This window comes from Aptenodytes forsteri, unplaced genomic scaffold (genome assembly GCF_000699145.1).
Source record: "Aptenodytes forsteri isolate BGI_AS27 unplaced genomic scaffold, ASM69914v1 Scaffold715, whole genome shotgun sequence".
Taxonomy (NCBI): Eukaryota; Metazoa; Chordata; class Aves; order Sphenisciformes; family Spheniscidae; genus Aptenodytes; species Aptenodytes forsteri.
Genome location: NW_008794112.1, coordinates 690,343 through 700,703, shown reverse-complemented (window position 1 = coordinate 700,703; position 10,361 = coordinate 690,343). Strand labels below are relative to the sequence as shown.

The following is a 10,361-nucleotide window of genomic DNA, read 5'->3' as shown; positions in this document are numbered from 1 at the left end:
TTCTCTGATGGAGCTCAAACCAGCAGCTCCAGTATTTGTGAAAAGGGGTGATGGGAACAGGCTCCCAGCCTTTTTTTTTTTCTTCTCCGCAAAGCAACAAAGCCCAAATTATCCCAGAAATCAAAACAGACACTGGCTCACTAAATCAACAGTGTCTGTGGCAAACCCGGAGACATAGAGTCTGCAACTTCCCAAGCAGGGACAGACTCCTGAGACCACCCAGTCTTTGCAGGACCCTAAGAACATGGTCCTGTTGGGACCAGGACTGAATCCCATCTGCCTGCATAAATCTGATCCTAAATTCTCCCCGGGGTGCTGTGGTGCAGGCTGAGCTGTGCAACTTCTCCAGCTACATGCTGAGGAGCAGTTTTGGAGCAAGACTCAGGCTCTGCAGCTCACCGTGCAGCTCATCCAGGATTCAGCTAAGGGAGCAGCTGTGCCCCATGATCCTTCCAAAGCAGAACCCTTCTCCTGCCACTTCTGGACAGGTACAAGCTTTGCTCTGCACTTGGGCAGATGATAAATGATGCTGTAAGCCTGGCTGAGAGCATGGGTACAGCTGGAGTAGGGGTCTAGGGCTGGTTCCTGAGATAGCCTGCCAGAAAGGTGACTTAAAACTTACCCACTTGTCAGCACATCCCATGAGGCATTCAGGCCTGCACAGAAGTGGAGCTGACTGCCAAATCAAAGCTGTGGAGCACAGTTTCTGCTCGAGGACTACATTGACATGGTATCTTTCAGTATTGAGTATCAGCTCTCTTAGAGCTGCCAGAGATCAGCTATATGTCATTCAGTCCAGGAATGACCAGCCACAGTCTGAAGGGCTCTCAACAGGGGTAGAGAGGTAAAATGCACATTAATGTTCTTGTTTGACAGGCTGAGGGGGTGAGCCTAAGAGCTGTATTGCAGGTCCTTAATGATGCAAGGTCCCTTGTGGGATTCTGTCGTTCTCAAAAGCACAAATCTCTACACTTTCATCTAGGTAGCTTTTAAAAAAATGGATTCCCAGTAATGTCCCTGAAGTTGCATATGCCTTTCTGCCTGCAGCAGAAGCAGCAGCACTAGAGCTCAGCTGAGAGTAGACCTGCAAGCCTACTCTCACCTTTGCTGGGGCATCACCTCCCTCCCAAGAAGATACGCTCTCTTTCCCTGGTGATGCCAGCCTGTGCCACACATTTTTCTGACATCCTGCTTGAGATGCAATGATGAACAGCAGGAACAGCACTGAGAGCTCCCACCCTGGTGTTTCTCCTTTTGTTTAGGAACATTTGAAGTCCCTCCTCCACCCTCTTTTGCATCACTGCTGGCATCAGCAGGATGGCGCTGGTGGGAAAGAGGGATAGCAGAGGGACATCCACTGTACGAACCATAAAGCAGAATTTTAGCCCCAGGGCTGAGGCCTGGAGGCATGCTGCTACCTTGCCCTCTCCTCCCTGGGTAGCAAGAGGTGAGCGCGGGCCCTGGGGGCACGGAGAGCCCAGGGCAAGCCCTCCGGTAGATGGCATGCACGGGCCTAGCAAAGCGTCACTGCAGCGATGGAGAGAAATCTGACACTGCCAGACACTCCCTTGGAATAGCCAGGGGCCAAGCAGGAACCAGGAAATACAAGCTCTCCCTGTCCAGAAAACAATTCTGCTTCATGGAGAAAGGAACGACATGGGCAATCTCTGCAGCTGCGGGCGACCGTGGTGAGTACAGCATCCGCCAGGTATGGGGATGGCAGACAAAGCTCCGGGCAGCCTGAGTGGAAGTTTGGGTGGACTTCGCAAGCTTTGCTTCCTTGTGCTGGCTTTGCCAGGGCTCCTGCCTGGCTCTCAGCCCTGCACCTTGCCAGCTCACACAGAAACTGAGAGCAAGCGAGCAGGGGCATTGGGTCACGGCTGTGCAGGTGCCGGGGCGGGGACGGGAGGCTGGGGCAGCCCCTGCTTGCCAAAGGCAGGATAGGGGGAGGCGAAGGGTCTTTGCTGCTCACATGTCTCAGGCCAGACGGGCTGTGGCACCTCCTGGGATGGGCAGCTTGGGTTCCTGCAGCCATGCCAGCAGCTGAGAATAGCTCAGTTCTAGGAAGGATCTAGTTAAAATCCCTGTCCTTGCCCCAGTGGTCTCTGGCCAGGTGCACACCGTGAGGTGTCCCTTTGGCATACTGCAGGGAGGGGCCCCTGGGGCAGTGCTGGCACTAAGGGCTTGTAGGTCAGCTACCCCATCCTGCTCTCAGCTCATCCAGCCCTTCTCCGTGCCTGTGTCTGTCTAGGCTTCATTTGCACTTGGGAAATCCTGGCCATGTTTTTCAGATGATGTTGCTTTTTCTCCCTGGGAGGGAGGATGACAGTTTAATCCCTCCTGGCTCATGTTGTGCCCTGGACCTCGTGCTTACAGAAAAAGGGCACAGTGGAGCATCATTCGGTGCCAAGTGGAAATATTTTCAGCTCTGAGAGTGGTACAGGGGGGAGAGCCATGAATGTCAGATGAAGCTCCGAGGACATTCTCTCCAACAGTGCATTTGTTAAAAGTATTAGAAATTCTTCAGCGCTTTTTAATAATTACCAGAGGCACAGCATCACCTAGCGGCTGGAGCAGAGGAGGAGGTTCAGGACACCGAGGTCCTTCCAACCTGATCCCTGAGCTGGAGGGCAGAGGAGTTTGTGATTTAGGAACTGCAGGTGGGAGGGGGAAGGCTGGTTCTTGACATGTCCCCCACCAAAAGTCACATTTACTACTTCCTCTACCCTGTGGCAGAGGGTAAATGAAGCATTCAGGGCATTGGCTTCATTACTGCAGTAGACAAGGGCCTGATCAGGGAATGCCTGGGGCAGAGGCTGGTTCCCCTGCGCAGAGCTGCAGTTGCCAGGCACACTACTGATGCTGGGTGGCGGGGAGAGCCGTGCCACAGCATGGACCAGCAAAGCCAGAGACTCCAGAGTACAAACACCATCATTACAGTGTATGCTGTGGTGGCACTTTCAGGTCCAGACAGTGCCAGGCCATGCACAAACACTTCTACCTCCAAAAGGAAGTATAAACCAGGATCTGAAGGTCACTTATCTATGCAGGGCCAGGCAGGAGAGCAGTTTTCTGCTCCATTTGGGGAGCAGCATGGTGGCAGGCTGGCTCCTCTGGGGCAATGTCAAATTCTGCTCCCCCAAGGTTACTGGACCAGGACTGCTGTGTCCCACTTCATTTTTTCCCATCTGCATGGAAAGTAAGAAGCTGGGATGGTATTTCTGCTAGTGCTGTCACTACTACCTTCTGGCAGATTCCTGCAGCAGAGGGCAAAGCTCTGGCCAAAGACCCTTTGGACCTCAGCACCCCTGTGGGACTCAAGTGCTAATATCTGACTATGCAGCGAGGAGAAAGCAGAGCTCTCTCCCCAGAAGCATCATTCCGTGTTCTGCACATGGAAACACATGGGTGAAGAAGGGCCTCAGGCTCCCAGGCTGACCCTGTGCTGTGTAGGCTATTCAAATGGGCTCCGAGCAAGAAGAGAGGAAGGCAAATGGGAATGTGCTGTTGGTAACGTGGGCTGGGGAGACACCTACAGTAGAGGACCACAACCAAGAGCAGACTGGTGCACTAAAGCCACACTGCAGAAGTTTGCATAATTCATAGCTTTGCCTTGGTGACAGGGAAAAAAATAGGTACTTAATTTTAGTTCAGGTGTTCAGACACCTATACTGCTTTTATTTCTGGATATTTGCTCAGCACCACAGCTGTGTCAGCAAAGAGTTGGGCTTCCTAAATAAAGCTGAGACTTACAAAAGGGCTCAGGAGAGGTAAGCACCCACCTTCTCCTGGACAGAAGATCCTTGTAATGATCACTACCAAAGCATGGGCCCTAAGGGAGACAGAGCAAAGAGCAAGAGACTGAGGGGGTTCCTGAAATCTTTAAAGAAAAGCCTTACAGCAAATTTATTCACAGAAGAAAGTTACTGATGAAGGACAGTGGGCCCTCAGGTCTGGGTACCTCTGCAAGTATGGCCCTGTGGAGGGCAGGCCCCAGGTATTCTCACCACTTGATTTAGTACTCAGGGCCTCCAGTGTGCATGGACAGCAAAGATGCCAAAATTCAGCACCCACTGTGAAGCAGGCTTGTGTAGGGCAGAAATCAGGTTGGCATTGACATGGGGAAAGGGGAAGAAGCAATATAGAAGCAGGGACATATGTGCTGTCATGCAGAATACAATGTGCTTCTAGCAGGCTGTGAGTTAGTTACAACATGTTTGACCTGGTTTTGAGAAGAGAGGAGAGGTTTGCCTTGCTCTTGTTTCCCTTGCCACATCCGTTCTAATTACCGCAGATCTGAGGCTGGGAGATGCCATCTCCTGCCTGGCTGTTATTAGCTTGCAGACAGACTCAGAATAGCTTCAGCCTACACACTGGCTGCTAATGCTCTCTTTACAAAGGAAGACAACCAAAACAAGCAAGAGCAGCTTGGAAAGCTGATACTGCAACCTACCTCCCAGGAAAGAGGATAGGGACCCTGCTGATTTTGCTTCAAATGGTGCTATTTTAATTACATTGCACAACATGCCTCAATGCTGTAAAGAAGCAAAGTGGTTTAGCACAAAAGCCTCGGCATGGAGGGCCCTGGAGACCCCACAAGCTCATAGAGACAGTGGAGAAGGGAGCTGCAAGAGCCAAGTGAGAACCACCGCAAGACAAAGTAATGCTGCCTTGAGCTAGGCCCTAATTCCTGGGGGTAGCCCCCCAGATTTTGTCTGCCAAGGACTGGAGGGCCACTGGTGCCTCTGTGGGGCAGCACACAGCAGAGACATGAGGAGCAGTGTTGGATCCTTTTGCAGAGGGACATGGCCACCCTGCCTTCCCCAAAGCTGCCTTTGACTTCCCAGGTCTAGCAAGTCTGGTTAATCATTACTGACCATTTTGAAGGTCTCCAAGTTCTTTGCCTGCATTCATGCTTTTTTTGTTTTGCCGTTAGAGTGCCAAAGGCATTACTGCACATGCTGTCCTGCTCACCCACCCACTGAAACTGCCTCTAAAAGCCAGCAAGGGCAGAGCTCTGCCTCAGGCACTGCATTGTTCCCGCCTGTGGCAGGACCGTCTGGCAAATGCATAAGCTGTGGGACATGTAACGCTTTTTGGGAACCATCTGGTAACTCTGTAGCCCCATTAAAAGCACTAGCTGCCCACTCTCAGCTGCTGCGTGTGCTGCAGCAGAGGCAGAGACCCGTGTGCGACGCTCAGCTGCATGCTGCATTGGTTGGCAGCCAGCACCAGATGGACATGAATACGCAAGGAGGAGCCATACAAGGGCTGGCACCTGCTCTCCTCCAGCCCTCCGAGCGTGATGCAACGATAACATTTCCTTCATGCAGCTGGCCCAGAACGTGGCACGTCTCTGCTCTGCTGGGCAGCCTGCGCACCCCTGCCAGCACCAGCCTTCAGGAGCTCAGCTCCTGGCTCTTGTTACAGCTGGAATGAATTTGGCTCCTGTTTATTCCATGGCTGGAACATAGCTGTATTTGGCTTGTCTCTCTCTGGTCACACAGGTACAGCTGAGATTAGGGTTTGGCTTGGCTTATATTAAGTGCATCTCTTGTTTTGTTTGGTTGTGTTTTAAGTGGAAAACTGAGAACAGGAAAACTGTCTGAAACATTAAATTCGCACAAGGTCTGTGCAGAGCTACTCCTTGGGCAAGGGGGCCAAAGCGCAGGGTACAGGGCTATCAGAGCATCTGGCCCTAAGAGAAGGGGTTTGTGCCAATTGAGATCATGCTCTGCACCCTGCATCTTTCATCATACAGCTGTGGAAATGTAGTTGCAAAACTACAGTGAAATCTGTCCTCATTCACTCTGATGCATATGCATATTGGACAGCCAGGCAGGGCTGAAAGGCAAGGAGACTTGGGAGTGTCTGTGGGGTATGGTAGGTGTGTCACAGAAGAAGGAAACACATCCCCACATCTCCCCTTTGGACCTTCTCCCTGCAGGAGTCGCTCAGGTTCTGGCTTGGCTCAACAGCTCTTCTCTGAGACACTTCTTGGGCCTTTCTCATTACCCACAGATGTGGTACCCTGGGGTGGTGCATTTGGGTTTGCATGTTATGAGAGCAGAGGCTGGGGCTTCTCAGGGCTGACATCTCTCTCTGATTTCAGGAATTGCCCTTCGCCTTTTAAAAGAAAGAAAGAAAAGCCAGGTAAGGATTTGTGAAAATGCTTTAGAGGACAAGAAGAGGTGGAGTGACTGAGCCCCTGGTTAGCAGACATTAGTCAGTGTTGACCGTGAATTGGATCCCCGAGGCTGATGTCCCCTCCCATACTCTTTTCTACCTAAACTTCCTCAAGAGAAGTTTGGTAGAAGCAAGAGGCAAGATTACTTTAAAACTTAAAGCGAGGGGTGTGATATGCCATGGGACTTGGCAAGGGGGAGGGAAGGGACTTCAACAGTGTCTTTAAAATACCAGAGTCTCACATCAAAACACATGTGAGTACTCTCAAGTGGCAGCATAGCAGAAGCTGCATCAAACTCCTGTAAGAGCTGCAAACATCCATCTGACATCAGTCCCCCAGAATAAAGTGCATTCCCTAAGTAGCCCAGTTGTATCCTGTGGCCTTTGGACCATGCTGGGAAAATATGTTTGCCAGGCAGCAAAGGAAATAACAAAGTTAAAACTGGATCTGACTTCTCCAAGGGCCTGACAAGGAAGCTCGTTGTGCTGTGTCTGTTCTCCTAGGTTCTGCCAAGAACACTGTGGTCCACAGCATGTTGTCATCCTGGGAAACCTTATTTTTTCCAAAGAAACAAGTCCAGGCTTTCTTCTTGGAGGCGGGCCTCAGAGACAGCATTAGGGTTGAGAGTGTCAGATGAGGTGGAAATTTGATTTGTGTCCAGTGGGGAGAGCCCATGGGCCAGATGCTGCATTTCTGCATTCAAAGGTGGAACAATAAACAGTTGCGTTAACCTGATCTGCTGGTGTTTCTTTTTCAGGAACTAATGTGAGACATGAGAGCCAACAGCATCAGCCTGGCAGGAAGGTAAACAGCTTCCCAGAGTTGTTTTCCTAACTGTATATTGAGAAGACAGAGCTGACCACCGCTTCCTAGGCTAGATGGGCTGGGAGGACATGGGGCAGCTTATTCAGAGCTGTGAATCATCTCATCCTGTATAGGCTTTAATGGCTGTGGGAGCAATGTGCATTGCTGCACAGTGATGCAGGCACATTTTTTTCCCCTAAAGTGCAGCAGAAGCAGTAGGATGAAATCCCTCTCTGAGCCTGAGGTGTCAGAGGGCTGGATGGTGCTGGGGGCAGTGTGCAGGGTGTCTCTGCCTGGTCTGGGGAAGGCATGTGTAGCAGCAGCCCAGGGAGCTGACCTTCCAGAGCTCTTTCTCCCCAAAGGCTCCAACATACGAAGATGTCCCGGAGTTTCCTGTCTATGCCACCGTGAGTAAACCCAAGAGTGTGAAGCAGGATGACAACATTCATTACGCAGACATCCAAGTGTTCACCAAGGTCCGGGAGCGCTCTGCAGCAGAGGTGAAGAACTTACAAATGCAGAATGCCACAGAGTATGCCACCCTCAACTTCCCCCGGCCCAGGCTGAAATATGACAGTAAGAATGGGACCCTGGTGTAAAAGGCTTCATGGCCCCCTCCTGCTTCAGCAGCAAAAGGATTTCACAGACTTAGAGATGCTGTAGATGCAAGTTAACCTCATGGACACATCGAGTCTCCCTGAGAAGGTACAGAGAGGCTGTGTCTTCCACCTGCATTTCTCTTCGGAGGACACAGACATATTTATTCTCACGTGATGAGTAGTTTCCTATCTGATTCTGCTGACAAAAAACACCTCTTCCCCTTGGAAGAGTTGTCTCTGAAGCTGGCAACCCATCTCCTCTCAGCACTGTGAGAAGACAGAGCTGCTCTTTGGCTGATGAAAGCTAAAACCACAGCTCAGAGCTGCAGTGAGAAAGTTCCTGCTGTGGCACAGGACCAGCTGAGTGCTGCTCTGCAGATGAATTTGAGAACATGGCATACAGGATTCAATACTGGGACAAGGGAGATGTTGCCACAGGATTTTATGTCAATGTTAAGAAAATTCTGCAGTGTGCAGAATGACATGTGGATGATACTGTGAAGAAATGGCATGAAACTTTTAACAGTATCTACTGCAATGTCTTCCTCCAACACCTGCCACTGTAACTGCAGTCATGCACTGTGTGCATCCCCTTTTCTCAAAAAGCTTCTATAACCATGCACAGCACACTAAAACCAAGGCCAGAAACGCAGAATTAACTGAGGGGTACAGAACAATTTCTTTCACTACAGGGCTGTACGGATATGCATCCTTACCCCAACGTGCACAGAAGTGAGTAGTGAGCTCTTGGCTCTGACTGGAAATGAAACAAGGAAAATTCGCAGTTTAACTGCGAGGCAGCCATTTAAAAGCCACTGCCTATATTTAGGGCAGTTATCCAGTCCTTAGAGTACAGCAGCTGTTCTGCATGCCTGAGATACTGAGAATGAATCCTGGTCAACTTTAGAAAGGGCTTTGGACTTTTCCTCCATTTTTTCTTATTTCGTACTGTCAGCCTTAGTTATAAAACCCAGTAACATAGAGCACACACCATGTGGTGTTTTCTGCTAACCCTCCCAGATACACCTTTGGGAATTTGTTTATGGATTTAAAATAGTGTTAGTAATGTAGTATAGCAATCATCCAAAAGGCTTCTGCCACTGGATTGAATTTGGCAGTTGCAGCATTGGCAGTTGAGCAGGGCTCCCAAGCAGTATCTTCAGGCTTGGCACATTCTGTTCCTAAACAATGGTCTGCATATCTAAATGCAGATCGTGGGACAACCTGTTTATTGCCAGTGTTTAAAAATGGACATCCTGGTACATTTTATAAACATACATAACTTTGCATATTATGGCTCAGCTAAATGTAAAAAGCATGAAGGAGTTCCTGCTCATTACAAAAAATAAAGCTGGTATGAGAAGTATTTGCTAGGATGGAAGTGTTTTGAGGACCAATCCTACAATTTTTCTACCTTTTTGCCCATGCTATCCAGTAGACCTCAGCAGGACCAGAGTAATGTTTGCAGGAGAAGGCCCCTTTTTTTATAATGGATACAGTATATTTTTCTACCTGAAAAGGGATTTTTTGCCCATGCTATCCAGCTGACCTCAGTGGGGCTATTGTAAGTCCGCAGTAGAAGGCCCTTCATTTATAATGGGTACAGGATTACGTTATTGGAAGGGCTGGTTCTTTTGAGTGCCAAGGATTCCTCTTTCTGCTCCTCCAAGTTCCTTTCTGTACTCCATGCCCAGCATGAAAACCTGTCCTTTGGACTGAGGAGGATTGAATGGGCACAGAATTTACTTACAAGAGCATGTCAGGGAGGCATGGGACACGCTAGCACTCAGTCCTGCTAGCCCAGCTGTCAGAAGGGCAGCCAGGGACACAGGTCCAGATCTAGGTCATGCTGGGCAGTTATGTAGCTCCTTGCACTGAATCGCTGGTACAAGAACTAGAAAGGGACGCTGGCTTCAGTTCTAGTCAAGCCCTCCGCATCATAGGAAGAAACTGGATTTTTTAGAAACATTATTAAATATAGACTGTAGTTCAGGAGATGGGAGGTTTTCTAGAAGGTGCAAACTCCAACAGGTCATTTTTAAGTGAAACAGCCTGTTACTGCAGTGGCATGCACAGCGTGTGGTACTGAAGTTTTTCCTCACCCAGCAGGAGAGCTGGGGCCAGGGACAGCAAGCTGCACAGACACTGCACAAGCTCTTGGGCCCAGAGTGGTGTAAATTTGCACATCCATCGAGTTAAACCAGTTTTGCTGTGAACATAAGTAGGACTGAGTTTGGCTCAGAGGAACTTGCTTTCACTTAGTCACACCACTTAGTTCTGTCGATCTGTGGATCAGCCCTTTTGTGTTCTGAATGAATGGGAGCTACAGCCGAAACTATCTTTCAGTGAGTGCCTCAAAGCCTGGAAGGGTAGTTTATCTCCTATTCCCTAAGGAGCTCTAGCTTCCATAAGTACTTCCAAAGTAGCTAGTACTTGGTGGTGTTTCTGCAAGTACAGCCTATCTTAGAGATAATCAAATGCTCTGCATAGGAACAGTAGTAGTACAGTAATTTTTCCTGTTTACCAGGCCTTGAATAGATAAAATGTGAAAGCCACGTGTTCTGCAATAAGGATTTTTCTAAAGGACTTGGTTTTGCACCGAGTATTAAAAGCTTCCAAGAGCGTATCTCCCATTTCCAGAGGTTGTTATGCTTAGGTGTTAAATGAGTGTTAATGTATCAAATGTTCCTAGAACATTAAAGATGTAATTTTTAGTTTTAACTAATGAATTTGCGCTTTTTGGGGAGGCCGTTGCCCGCCAGCCGCCCTGG

General features: G+C 49.4%; 1 protein-coding gene across 1 annotated transcript; it reads left to right on the top strand.

The window, feature by feature from the left end:
• Window positions 1-1,611: 1,611 nt before the first annotated feature.
• CUNH11orf52 (chromosome unknown C11orf52 homolog) lies at window positions 1,612-10,305 on the top strand. The gene is made up of 4 exons (XM_009275676.2): window positions 1,612-1,688; window positions 6,113-6,153; window positions 6,945-6,991; window positions 7,354-10,305. Exons 1-4 carry the CDS (start codon window positions 1,657-1,659, stop codon window positions 7,588-7,590), a joined length of 357 nt encoding a protein of 118 aa, XP_009273951.1. The 5' UTR covers window positions 1,612-1,656; the 3' UTR covers window positions 7,591-10,305.
• Window positions 10,306-10,361: the final 56 nt, after the last annotated feature.

Excerpts from the sequence above, each read along its gene's own strand:
- CUNH11orf52 (XM_009275676.2), top strand. The coding sequence starts at position 1,657 with ATGGGCAATCTCTGCAGCTGCGGGCGACCGTG. Across the intron at positions 1,689-6,112 it reads TGCAGCTGCGGGCGACCGTG|GAATTGCCCTTCGCCTTTTA; the intron begins GTGAGTACAGCA and ends CTCTGATTTCAG. Across the intron at positions 6,154-6,944 it reads AAGAAAGAAAGAAAAGCCAG|GAACTAATGTGAGACATGAG; the intron begins GTAAGGATTTGT and ends TTTCTTTTTCAG.